The sequence below is a fragment of the Eurosta solidaginis genome, chromosome 1, assembly GCF_040869045.1.
Source record: "Eurosta solidaginis isolate ZX-2024a chromosome 1, ASM4086904v1, whole genome shotgun sequence".
Classification (NCBI taxonomy): domain Eukaryota; kingdom Metazoa; phylum Arthropoda; class Insecta; order Diptera; family Tephritidae; genus Eurosta; species Eurosta solidaginis.
In genome coordinates, this window is record NC_090319.1 from 337,669,182 (window position 1) to 337,683,591 (window position 14,410).

General features: G+C 33.8%; 1 protein-coding gene across 1 annotated transcript in view; it reads right to left on the reverse strand.

Annotated features, from left to right (window-relative positions):
* The window catches only part of LOC137237917 (synaptic vesicle glycoprotein 2A-like), a 36,560-nt gene that overhangs the window by 3,132 nt on the left and 19,018 nt on the right, over positions 1–14,410 (reverse strand). Inside the window, exons 4-5 of the mRNA XM_067762286.1 lie at positions 7,916–8,478; positions 1,023–1,306 (exon numbers count right to left, since the gene is read on the reverse strand). Coding sequence (XP_067618387.1) covers positions 1,023–1,306; positions 7,916–8,478 — 847 coding nt within the window. The remainder of the gene's footprint in view (positions 1–1,022; positions 1,307–7,915; positions 8,479–14,410) is intronic.

The following is a 14,410-nucleotide window of genomic DNA, read 5'->3' on the forward strand; positions in this document are numbered from 1 at the left end:
TGAACGTTGAGGTTAAAAATCAAACGTCTTAAAAGTTTCAACTGTGCAATAACGGAACCTGATTACATTTAGGTAGGTACTAGAAATTAGTTAACAGCGTTGTTATTGAAGTTTATGGAGTTCTGTACCGACGAGAATAAACCACAAAACACGTCTTTCGAAAACAAATCTTTTTTACATTTGCTTCAAAATCTGAATATAAAAGTAAATTTGTTCAATCGCGATTCGTTATTCATTTATAAAGTTACCGCTTTCAAGAACTATTCCTGCCTTACATACAGTTAAAATATTTCTTATGCCAAGCTACTTAGTTTTCAAGTATTCGTCGTGCCTCAACACCACAATACTCCTGGAACACCACAATACTCCTGCAATTTTTAAATAGGATTTCTTTGTAAAAAATTTTGAAAGTGTTACCAAACATAAAACCAATTATTTGCATTATTTTACTTAGTTTTCAAATCAAATTCATCTAACTGCCGAAAGCCCTGCCAAATTTGTTAGAGGCACACGTGCATTTGAAAAAAATTTTCTTAGCTCAACTAGTGAAAAAAATCTATCACGAAAAGTGTTTGATAACCGATCCAAATATCTTGATACTAAAACAAGAATTTTTCTGATAAGTCCGTGTAATGTGTTTGCCCTTATATCCATGACTTTTCTTATTATGAAATGTCATTGGTCTGCTACATTTTATTGACTGAGCAATTTTTGTGGTAAGATTTCCATATACATAAGTAACTTGAAAATTATATGTGGGTTAATGAAAGTGTACCAAATGTTGTGGGCGGAGTTGTGAATTTTAACCTCAGTGAAAAAGGAAGAAAAGTACCAAAATCGCACATATATGCTGGCGATGGAGTAGTAACGTTGGTTGGACTTTGGCGGCAACTTAGACCACACTCTTTAACAGGGCCTTACCCATAAAGATCAGACAAGTACACTTCGAAAAAAAATTAATTGAAAGTATGCACTTCCTTTTCGCAGCACTCCTTCAGTTTAAAGTCAAAATTTTAAATTACCTTAAATGTGTAGGTACCAAATCCACCATTGCGCCACATAATACAGATATTGATAATCCTGGTAGAAGTATATACAAACAGAAAAGCACCAATACTGCTTGCGTATTAACAACAAAATGCAACAAAACTCCACTAAGTGTGCCAAAAGCAAGAGCAGCTAATAAAACATTTTTACGTCCCAATGGATTTAAGAGTACGCCTTGTATTGAAAATCCAACAAGAAATGCACAGCCCACAATCATGTTGTCAATGTAGGTTTTTGTAGAGATGGTATCATCACAAATCTACAAAGAATGAAATATAAAACGGTTATAAACTCCAATAAAACAAAAAACCTGCTTTAGTTAAATAGTTTACACAGTAAAAAGTATAAGCCTAGATCAAGAACTTTTTTCTACCGCATGTACGATCAAGCCAAATTTGGTTTAAGATTGATTAAAAGAGCAAGGAGAGCTTGGTTTCAATTTTAAACTAGAGAAGTTTACTCCTGCTTAAACAAAAAAAATTGTGCAGTACGTCGATAAATTTCGAGTTCAACTGCTCACGATCAATGTCGTGTGCGTTATCCACAAATCTACCATACTTGTACAACATATCGCAACACTTCATAGGTTTCACGTAATGTTGTGAAGAAGAAATTATGACTTCTATCAACTTTCAAATATAAAATTTTTTTATTTTAAACTTTTCAGAACTAAGTTTAAACTTTTATGTTTTGCTTTAAAGCCAAAGGTATATACAAGTTTTAATTTTAAATCTTTTTTAAACCTTGTGGTTTTGTTTAAAACCCCCAGGGGTCTACAAATTTCTGCTTGAATATTTTTTTTAAATTTTTGGTTTTGTTTTAAAACAGTTTTGAGATTTTAGATTTATTGGTCTGTTAAGTTTACAATTTAAACGGACAAAAATTTTAAAACAGAGCAGAGTAGTTAACTCAAAGGTTTTAAATGTAAATAAAAAATTGCTTAAGCCGATGAATGGTTTATTTTGGGTCAAATTTTTAACCTTCTATAGATTTTCTAGGAATCGAGTCAAAATCGAATCGATTCTAGACAAAAATTATATAATTTCATTAAAAAGAAGGATAGAGTGGGAATTTATATGGGAAAAGAAAAGTGAGATGGAAATAATTAGAGAAAGGTAAGGGATAGAAAAATGTATGTATATACATATGTATACTTGACATAATTCACCTGCAAGTAGGTTTAGCTCAAGCTTTTGCTTCGTTTTTATACTCAGCGTGCTTTGCACACAGAGTATATTAACTTTGATTAGATAACGGTTGGTGGTACAGGTATAAAGGAATCGAGATAGATATGAACTTCCATATATCAAAATCATTAGTATCGTAAACAAATTTGATTGAGCCATGTCCGTCCGTCCGTCCGTTCGTCTGTCCGTTAACACGATAACTTGAGTAAATTTTGAGGTATCTTGATGAAATTTGGTACGTAGGTTCCTGGGCACTCATCTCAGATTGCTATTTAAAATGAACGATATCGGACTATACCACGCCCACTTCTTCGATATCGAAAATTTCGAAAAACCGAAAAACGCGATAATTCATAACTAAATGCGGGTAAACCGATGAAACTTGGTAGATGGGTTGATCTTATGACGCAGAATAGAAAATTAGTAAAATTTTGGACAATGGGCGTGGCACCGCCCACTTTTAAAAGAAGGTAATTTAAAAGTTTTGCAAACTGTAATTTGGCAGTCGTTGAAGATATCATGATGAAATTTGGCAGGAACGTTACTACCGTAACTATATATGTGGTAAATAAAAATTAGCAAAATCGGATGAAGAACACCTTTTAAAAAAAATTTTTTTTTAAGGTAAAATTTTAACAAAAAATTTAATATTTTACAGTATATAAGTAAATTATGTCAAGATTCAACTCCAGTAATGATATGGTGCAACAACACACAAAAATAAAAGAAAATTTATAAATGGGCGTGGCTCCGCCCTTTTTCATTTAATTTGTCTAGGATACTTTTAATGCCATTAGTCGAACAAAAATTTACCAATCCTTGTAAAATTTGGTAGGATCATAGATCCTATGACGATAACTGTTTTCTGTGAAAATGCCGAAATCGGTTGAAGCCACGCCCAGTTTTTATACACAGTCGAGCGTATGTCCTTCCGCTCGGCCGTTAACACGATAACTTGAGCAAAAATCGGTATATCTTTACTAAACTCAGTTCACGTACTTATCTTAACTCACTTTATATTGGGATAAAAAATGGCCGAAATCCGACTATGACCACGCCCACTTTTTCGATATCGAAAATTACAAAAATGCAAAAAATGCCATTATTCTATACCAAATACGAAAAAAGGGATGAAACATGGTAATTGGATTGATTTATTGACGCAAAATATAACTTTGGAAAAAACTTTGTAAAATGGGCGTGACACCTACCATATTAAGTAGAAGAAAATGAAAAAGTTCTGCAGGGCGAAATCAAAAGCCCTTGGAATCTTAGCAAGAATACTGGTATTACATATAGTACCTGGGCGACCGAGCTTTGCTCGGCAACATTTCGTAGTGCTGAGAAATTTTTCTAATAGTAATCTGTGACAAATTGCAATTATTCATTTAAAAGAAAATTATTTAAAATTAAGTCGAATCATGTGTAAGATTTTTTACGAATATTTTTAACTTTAATGTTCTCCGTTAAAGCTTTAATAGAATATGAGTAAGTAGAGTACTATTTCGTCTAACTACCCCAACCCTAAATGGCAACCCTACTCAAAAAAGTCCCTATTGTAATGCGGAGTGAAATACCTTTCGTTTGATAACCATATCGGCATATTTCATGCATTTTTTTTTAATTTCGAATAGGTGGCAACCCTAAATGGCAGTCCTGCTCAAAAATGTCCCTATTGCAATGCGGAGTGAAATACCTTTCGTTTGATACCCATATCGGCATATCTCATGCAATTTTTTTTTATTTCGAATATGTGGCAACCCTAAATGGCAACCCTAACCAAAGAAAAACTTGTTTTTAATAGGAAAAACCTTTTTCTTATATTTTTTTATATTACCTTGCCCAGGGCTTGAACCCAGGAGCTCCATCGTGATTGGTGGAGCACGCTACCACTACGACGGCCGCCAAGGGATAGAAACAGGGAAAGAAAAAAGGGGCAAGAATTTATAAAATATATTTCTTCCTAAAATAAAAAAAACTAAAGTAAGGCGCGATAACCTCCGAAGAGATTTTAGGCCGATTTTACTTCAAATTTGCGCTGCGCTCCTTTTAATTTTTCCTACAAATTGGCGGGACAGGACCTAGTTGTTTTTATGCAGAATTCGAACGGCTTCTGCAAGGCATACGAGTTTTCACTGAGAGCTTTTTATGGCAAAAATACACTCGGAGTACTTGCTAAATACTGCCGAGGGGCGACCCCGCTTAGACAAATTTTCTTCTAATTGAAAAACCTTGTTTCTAACATTTTGATGTTGCTTTCCCCGGGTTGTGAACACAGGATCTTCGGAATAGATGGCGGAGCAAGCTACCATCACACAACGGCGACTGCCTGTTTCTTCCCACAGCAGCTCTTTAGACGTTTATCCAATAAGAATGTAACTTTGGTGAAGGTATAAAAAATGATTTGGGTTTATTTGAACCCATTAAATATCTTAAATTTTGGCTTTAAATTTGACCATTTTTGAAAGAGCATGAGCTTAATTAAATTAGTATACGCAGATTAGCAAAATTAGTTTATCAAAAAATAGGGGTTTAAGTCTTATCATATCTGAACGACTGGCAATAAAAATAATTTTTTTAATTTAAAACAAAAAATTATAAGCATATTCATAAAAACGAAATGCAAAATAAAGTGCAGTAGAAATGGGGCAGCTTATTGAACGGGGCCGCCGTGGTGTGATGGTAGCGTGCTCCGCCTACCACACCGAAAATCCTGTGTTCACAGCAACATCAAAATTTTAGAAGGAATTTTTTCTAAGCGGCGTCGCCCCTCGGCAGTACTTGGCAAACTCTCAGAGTATATTTCTACCATGAAAAGCACTCAGTGAAGACTCATCTGTCTAGCGGATTCCGTTAGGAGTCGGTCCCGTCCCGCCTATTTGGAAGAGAAGTTCGACCTAAAATCTCTTATTCGCGCAATACATTTAGTTTTTATTTTAATTGAAACCTTAAATGAAAGTTAAATGGGAGTCTCATTTTAATGAATTTTTGTTTTATGTTTTTATTGGTTTTTCCATGATATGTTTATGAGCTTTTCATGAAATCACTATCGAAATAAGAACAATTTTTATTGCCGGCTGTTCAAATATAAATAGGTAAGAATCGTTTGCAATTCAGTTTCTGGGTTCCAAGCTAGACTTTAGAATCGCCACGTTACAGAATGCAAAGCAGAAGAATTTTATCCAACAACCGTTTAGTATTATTAAGTAACATTCCCAGTATAAAGAAAATGCAAGGCCAAATAGCCCAGTAGATAGTCCCGAAATAAACCCGACTTTATACCAAAATTATATCAAAAAAAGTCATAAAAGCAATGCCGAAGTAATGATCCCAAATTTTTCAGGCATTCATCTCTTTAAGCAATCCCAAAACAATTTCGAAGTGCTCCCAAAAAGACACGCAGGGATCAATCGTATCCGAGAGCTCTATCGAAATTTACAAACTTGCTTAAATAGTAGATCATCTATATAAATCATATGCCAGATGGTATTGGTCTAGGTCAAAAACACTCCGAGCGGCTTTAAAAGCGGGGAATTAGAGAGGGTGCCCGGCAATTTTTTCTAAATTTTAAAAAACTTGCATAACTATAGTTACCATAAAAGGAAGCAACTAAGAAGCCATAATTATATTTTTAAACGGTTTTATTTAGCTTGACTTGACAGGCTGACTGGTCGGTACGAATTTTGTAATTGAAATTTAAGTAACATCCCGATAAGCTACAAGCTTGAAACTTGGAATATAGTTCAGAACCCGATGACAATGCAATAATAAGAAAAAAACTGCGATAAGTGGCGCACGGATCGAAATATTTCAAAAAATCGCATTTGTGGTCCGATTTGGTCCATATTTGGAAAACATAATTTATACATGAATAGAAAGCGACCTATGAAAACAAAGCGCCGCTAGGTGGTGCAAGGATCGAGATATTCAAAAAAAATCGTATTTGTGGTCCGATTTGGTCCATATTTGGAACACATAATACATACATGAACAGAAAGCGCCCTATGATGTACGGTTTGGCTCATATTTGGAACAAATATTACATACAGTCCGGTAGAAGTGACATCAAAATATTTTGGAGTTCGAGGAGGGACAAGCATACGTGGCGCAGAGTCGAGTAAAGTCTTTGGAAGGATTATGTATTGGGGACTTAAATTGTAACAAATTGTCAGGAAGAGTCCTTATAATAATGATTCACTAAATGAACTAAATAGAATGAGAAATAATAGGCAATTAAATAAATACTAAAAGCTTGAAAATAACATAATTTAAAAAAAATGTTTAGTTAAACGGTTTTATTGAAAACAATACTTACATGAAGGAAGAATAATACTAAAAGCTAGAAAATAATTAAGTAGGTCCTAGGTACTAGTCATCACACTCCTCATCAATATAGGGCGTTGATCAGACAATTAAATAAAAGCGTTGGACGCGTCAGATCTATTGATAGTCATAAGTAAGGCGAACTGAACCTTAATCAGGTTATGCTACGCCTCACATTTTTAGAAATTTCACGCGCCCAACGCTTTTTATTTAATTGTCTGATCAACTCCCTATATTGATGAGGAGTGTGATGACTAGTACCTAGGACCTACCTAATTATTTTCTAGCTTTTAGTGTTATTCTTACTTCATGTAAGTATTGTTTTCAATAAAACCGTTTAACAAATTTTTTTTTTTTTAATTATTTTATTGGTAGTGTGGTTAAGAAGAAAATGTTTGCAGATTTAATATTATTTAAATACAAAACTTAACAATAAGCGATGTTGGATTCACATGTAAAATAATACACATTTGAAGTTATGCTTCTTTAGGCGCCTTATGAAAAAATGATGAGAGTGAAATTTTAAAAAATGTAACACAAAACCCAGCAAAAATCTAGTGACCGAAAATGTTGGCCAACAACAAAAAATCCCACCTTGTTCCCCAAAAAAGTTGTACGAACAGTACAGCCCTATAGTTTGTGTACGTTAGCCCTATATGTGTGAGCAATGTGGGCAATCACATAAATACGTACGATAAGGAATGGAATAGTCGCAAAAGTTCCCGATGTTCTTAAAAAATGTTACTGAAAATTTTACGTGTTTTATCGTCACAGATAGGACTGTTCGCAGTTCGTTGTTAACTGTACGAGTAAACTTGGTTTGAGTGGGACTTTCACCACACCACATTATGCGTCACATATATACATGTTGAATTAGATTGAATGGTGAAAAAAGCATTTCATAGCGTATTTAACTTCGCCAGTGCAATTATTGGATGTGTATGGATGTATGCATGTATGTATATTCAATTCATATCAGCGTTACATACATACATATTTATGTGTGTTAATATTTTTACTGGTTTAGGATGCATAAATGGTTTGAAAAATGCTCTTTCATTTAAAATTTTAAACGTTTGATAAAAATTCTTAACAAGAGTATAGGTAGTCGTTTTTATCATAAGCCACTGATAATTGATCTTCCGATTATAAATATTATTTAATATTTCAAATTTAAACTAAACTTTATTTGCTATATTTTTCCAGTCCTTTTATCATTTTATTGTAATTAATTAAACACTTTTTTAATGCCAAAGAAATATAACTTCTCACGCGCTTACGTAAGTACAGTCACCAATTTTTTTTAACTTAATACGCGTGTGGGAGTTTAAAGTTAAATTATGAAATTATTTTCTTACCTCCCCTTCGACGTCGGTTGCATTGAATCGCTGCTTTACGAAAGAAGCCTCCAATATCTCACACACGGATGACGAATTCGTGGAATTTTCACCCGATGAACGATTTACTATTTCAGGATACCAAATTTGCATACCCGCCGAACTTAGAAACAAGCAAAACAATGCCACAACACTCAATAAGAAATTTTTACGATGAGGTTTGTGAAATAACGGCACTGTGGCTCTCCAAATAGTTACTAGGATACCCCAAATGCCGCCACCACTGCTACGTAAATCTTCAGTGGCAATCTGTTCAGGTTTAAGCTTAAAATTTGCTTCATCAAAGACGGTTGCCAATGATTGACCACGATTAAATTTACAAATCCATTGCAAGGCTGAAACTGCTTCGTAGTCCTTTTCATGTGCCAATAGTAATTTTGGGCTCTCCGGTAAGGCATATAACATCAAGGCGCCAACTAAACCGGGTAACAAATTTAGCAAAATGATCAAACGCCAGGGGCGAAATATATAGCTGTCGGTTATATGCAGCGACCACTCACTGGATAGCACCAACCAACAAGTAGCTGAAAATTAATGGAAAATGTGTATTTTTATTGATGTTGTGAGGGATTTTTTGGGTCTAAGGGTTCGGTTATCCGCAGACTCTTTAAATGTAAATATAGTTCATATATATGACTATTTGAGCGAAACGTGTTTACTTTTGGTAAAAAGAGACCTACAGGATAATTGGGGCCCCACTTGAAATGTAAAGTGATGTCAAAATACTTTATCATACATTTTTTCTACACCATATCGTCCGCAGTGGATTGGTATAGTTTTGGCATAAAAGGCTTCGCACTAAGAGTTCATCTACCATTCAGAGCCGGTTTTGTCCCCGATCGAGGACTATAATTTACATGTATTCTCATTTAATCTATCGCGTTCCACCTGCGTATTTCATTTTAGCGGAAGTTTATTTGACTGGACTTGATGTTGGACTGTTTGATGCTCGCTTTCTTCAAGAAGTTTGAAACCTACGGTAACATTTTTTGTAACCCCTTTTTTAACCAATGCTGCTCAGTGGATGAGCTGTTGCTCCCAACAATCGTTTCTTTCCATAACTTCAATTCTAGCAACAAAAGCAAGACCGAGTTACCGCCCTGGCCGTGCTCATTTACAGCACGTGTAAGACTGGGCCAACCATGCGCTTTTTATGCCAGATTAGAATATATACGATTGTTTAGTGCAATTTCTACCCCGGACCATGGTTGTTTTCTAAATATTTCTCTCTGGCCACATATCTAGCTTTATCCAAACAAGACGCACTCACACGTTTTTGACCCCCGGAGTAACGATGGCCTTCCTGTTTTATTTCAAAGGCCTGCAACTGTACTGTAAGAACATAAGGTAAAAGATCATAGAGATACCCGATTTTAGGAAAAGGCAAAATATTCGCTACAAGAGAGTAATGGGTTCAAGTTGCACAGAGAGATTGGGCAAGGAGACCGGCGGTTTCGCAAGCATCACTCATCATACCGTGCATTATATGTACGTAGCCTATGTGATCCTCACATAAGCGGTAGTGACAGTAAAATAAAACGAGAAGTTAGTTCCGTTCGTTCAGGCAATACCATTCTTGTAATCACAAACGTCTACATTTTCCCTGTCACTCTTTGCATTAGCCACTATCGCTCCAAAATAAATGCGTAACTCACAGGAAACAAGCCTCTTACATTCAAAATTTCCAGCCAACAGCTGGAAGGCGCTTGCGGAACTAATGGGCAATACAACATTTAGTACAGTGAATGGTCACACTAACACGTGTGGAAGGGGATTTCTCGCCTTTCTTTTGTCGCTCGCTCAGCTCTGACTGATGGACGGCAAGAAGAGCGGTTCTTCTTCAGCTTGCTTGGTTTTTGGTTGCAGAAAAGCGAAGATCCAGTTTCATTTCCTAATCGAGCTGCAGCCCAGAAAAATAAGTGATAGTAACAGTAATTTCCCTTTAAATTCGACCACACTCTTTCGCTATTAAGTTCACTGGATTGTGCAAGTATTTCCTTCCGGCAATATGTTAACTATAAATCATTCCGCTTACTTATATTTTATTTTATTTCTTTTAGTTTTTTTATTATATTTTATTTTATTTTACTTTTTTTAATTTTATATTATATTATTTTACTTTATTTCATTTTTTTATTTTACTTTTTTAAATTTTATTTTATATTATTTTACTTTATTTTATTTTATTTTATTTTATTTTATTTAAATTTTTTTCCATTTTTAATTTTTTTTTACTTTATTTTTTTTTTATTTTATTTTTTATTATTTTTTTTAATTTAGTACATTTTATTTTATTTTATATTATTTTATTTTATTTTATATTATTTGATTTTATTTTTTTTTATTTTCTTTTTTAAATTTTATTTTATATTATTTTACTTTATTTTTTTTTATTTTATTTTATTATTTTTTCCAATTTTGTAATTTTTATTTTATTTTATTTTATATTATTTTATTTTATTTTATTTTGTTTTCGATTATTTTATTTAATTTAATTTCATATTATTTTTATTTTGTTTTGTTTAATATTATTTTATTTTATTTTTGTTGTGTTATTTTATTTCTTTTACTTTTTTTAATTTTATTTTATTTTAACTTATTTGATTTTTTTATTTTTTTATTTATTTTTTATATTGTTTTACTTATTTTTTTTTTCTATAATTCGCATGATTTTCATTCCAACATTTTCACAACTAGGAAGAATCCCGAATGGCGCTGTAATTTTTCGGTGCCATTTCTTAGCAATCTATCGTTCGTTTAGGAGCAGTGTGATTGGAGAAACACTTTTATAAACGTTCATATACACTGAAAGAAAAAACTGTATGCATTGCAAAGGCGTGGTGATTCAGCTTAGAACAAATTGTTGAAAAAACCGTTTTAACAGTAAAATCAACAAAAAAATAGTTCACCAAATGAAAGCCATTAAACTTTGTTTTGCTTTTTAGTTTATCCTCATAAACAAAAATAATAATTGAATATTCAATGGGCGCTTAGTCATGATGGATTTACTAACTAATATAAATGGCACCCTTAAAATACCAATGTAAACTGTTAAAATACAACAGTGGCTGTTGATATTGCAGGCATTTATATTTCAACTTAAATGTTAGTCATATTGATTGAGAATCCGTCATTTATACGGAATATTGTTAACTTGAGAATAACAGTTTTTCTTCTGTTGAAATGACCATACAAGTTTATGCTCTTTGTTTTTTTCTCGGACGTTGTGGCAGCGCACTGCCCTCAAGTGGCCCGATGAAACCAGGCTAATCCTGTTCTTGTTTTTTTTTTTTTATTCATACATACTTTTATTTTTTTGTATTTTTCTTTTATCCTTTGTTTTTATCTTTTTTGTTACCGAGTCTTTGAGAGGCAGTGGCTTCTTAGGCGCCGAGATCTAAAACCGCTCAGCTACAGAGAAACTCATCAGCTGAGAAATATAGATTCACAAAATACAATAGACTAAAAGTATAAATATAATTTTTTAATTATTAAGAGAAGATAGAACCATCTTTTTTATGGCAAAGAGCGAGTCCGAAACATCAATTATTCTCGAGTGAGAGTTATAATCTTCACACAAACATAGAAAAGATTCGTGTAGTTGGAAATTGATTCTGCATTGGTTAAGAATTATAGGTTTATAATGCCTTGAAACTCGGCATGGAACATTCAAGTTTACTTCGTTCAAAAGAAATGGGCTTGAAATCGATCCATTTAAAAGTCTAGCCATAAATAGTACACCTAGCATTTCTCTACGACTTGCAAGTGTAGAAAGATTTATTAGTTTTAATCGATTAGTGTAAGGAGAAAGATTATACGGAGAGTCCCATTGAAGATTTCTCAAGGCGAAAAGTAAAAACTGTTTTTGAATTGATTCGAGTCTATCCACATGAACTTGATAGCGCGGATTCCAAATTATCGATCCATATTCTAATATCGGCCTCATCAATGATGTAAAAAGGGTTTTTGTAACGTAAGGATCACTAAACTCCTTTGCCCATCTTTTCACTAATGCTAAAACTCCTCTCGCTTTATTGACTGTGGCATTAATATGAGGGTTGAAATTAAGTTTGCAATTCATTGTAACTTCCAAGTCGACAAAAACATCAACGCTTTCCAGAGTTTGGCCATTAATTGTGTAGGAAGCTGGTTGTATGTTCCCACGTGAAAAACACATGGATTTATATTTCTCTATGTTGAGAGGCATACAATTCGCATTACACCAAGTAACTAAACGATTTAAATCCGCCTGGAGTACGGAACGTTCTTCAACCGACGCGTATGACTTAAAAAGTTTTACGTCGTCGGCATACATTAAAATTTTAGAATATTTTATAGTTGTGAAAACATCGTTTATAAAGATCAAAAACAGAATAGGACCGAGATGGCTGCCCTGAGGCACACCGGAGGGAACTTCGATGACATTCGAATAAATGTTTTTAAAAATGACTCTTTGAGTTCTACCGCAAAGGTAGGAGGAGATCCAGCTAGTTAGGCCAGGTTGAAAACCAAGCAATTCAAGTTTATAAACAAGTAATGAGTGGCGTACTTTGTTGAATGCTTTGCTCAAATCAGTGTATATAACGTCGATATGATGATTGTTTCTAAACCCATTAAAGACGTGAGTTGTAAATTCAAGCAAATTGATTGTGGCTGATTTGGCTCTACAAAAGCCATGCCGAGAACTATCTATCATTGTAGAAATCGAAAATGTAAGGTGATTAGTAACGATTGTTTCGAAAAGCTTAGGGATAGCGGAGAGCTTTGCTATTCCACGATAGTTTTCAATAGACAACTTGCTTCCTTTTTTATGGAGTGGGATAAGAAAAGATTCCTTCCAAGCCGTCGGGAAAATGCCATTTTTTAAAGAGAGGTTAAACAGATCAGTAAGGGCTGGTAAATGTATTCCGCACATTTTTTAAGAAAACATGTGGGATCAAATCGGGACCGTATTTGAAGGATTCTTTTCGGGTCTTTAGATGTAGTAGAACATCTTCAAGCAGCAAATGTGGGGCATATATTGAGTTACTAGAAATGAGCTCATACGGATAATTTGTAGGTGATGAATCAACCACAGCAGAGTAATTAGAGTGAAAGAATTGAGCGAAGAAGTTTGCAATCTCTTGATCGTCGCTGAAAATGCTATTTCTAAACTTCATGGCAGAAGGAAACCCGTTAGTTCTGCGTTTAGAATTTACGAAATCATAAAAAGACTTCGGGTGGCAAATAATGTTTCTTTTAATTTTACATATGTAAGTTTTATAACACTTTTTATTAAGTTCAAAATACATATGACGGAAAATAGCGTACTGTGCATAATGAGAATGTAAACCAGTTCTCATATATAATTTGAATAAAGCTTTTAAATCTTTAAACCAGGCTTGCACTGGTTCAATGTACGAGCATGTGCGTTTGGGCACATGTTTTTCAAATAAAATATAAATGGTTTTATTAAAATGTAAAACGTTTTCCCCTACATCCTCTTTATATCGGAGCCACGTTATCTCAGAAAGCTCTTTATTTAAATTGTTGAAATTAGTTTTGGAAAAATTAAAGCATCTGGTAGAGACACGTGTTTTGTTAGTGCAGCCGACTTCGTTGCTTATGATTTCGTAAGTTATCTCAAGAGAAGGGTGGTAAACGTCTTCTGGCAAAACAAGAGGTTAACACCGATTTATAGAGAATTTAGATATGTCGTCAACAAATGCTAAGTCTAAGAATTTTCCATACTTATTCGGAAAGAAGTTGATCTGATTAAGGCAAAGATCAGTAATTCCATCCAAAAAGTCATTGTTATGCATCTTGGATGATACGGGGACAATATTGTGATCAACGGTATTCCAAGATATATGCGGCAGGTTAAAGTCGCCTAAAACAATCATTGAGTTCGTCGGCTTTATCATCGAATTGACTGATTGTAACAGTGAAATAATGTGCATATACACTGATAGATCAGAAGACGGTGGAATATAGGAAACGGCTAAGTAAATATGACCCCGGCCTAGTAAGATTCGGATGCATTTAAACTCGATGGAGTAAACTTCGGCTAAATTAACATCTTCAGATGGAATTGCAGAATGTACAGCTAGCAAGACACCACCTCCGGTCCTATTTAAGCGATCATTTCTATAGGTCTCATACTCACCGCAAAAAATTTCGGAATTTAAAACATTGGGTTTCAGCCATGTTTCGGTAAAAACAATAATATTATAGTTACTGTGGCAAGAAAACTCTTTTCAATTAACCAATTTGCGATCAATTTTACTGAATAACCGTTAATTCAAAAACAACAAACCAGATATGTTGATTTTAATAGCTGAATTTCTTTCCGTGTATCGATTCTATGTTAATATAGCTAAGTATAATTGAACGAAACAATTAAATACACCTGGCAGCTGATAGATACCCAATATACTTGAATGTAATGAAATTATTTAATTTACATAGATAAAATAT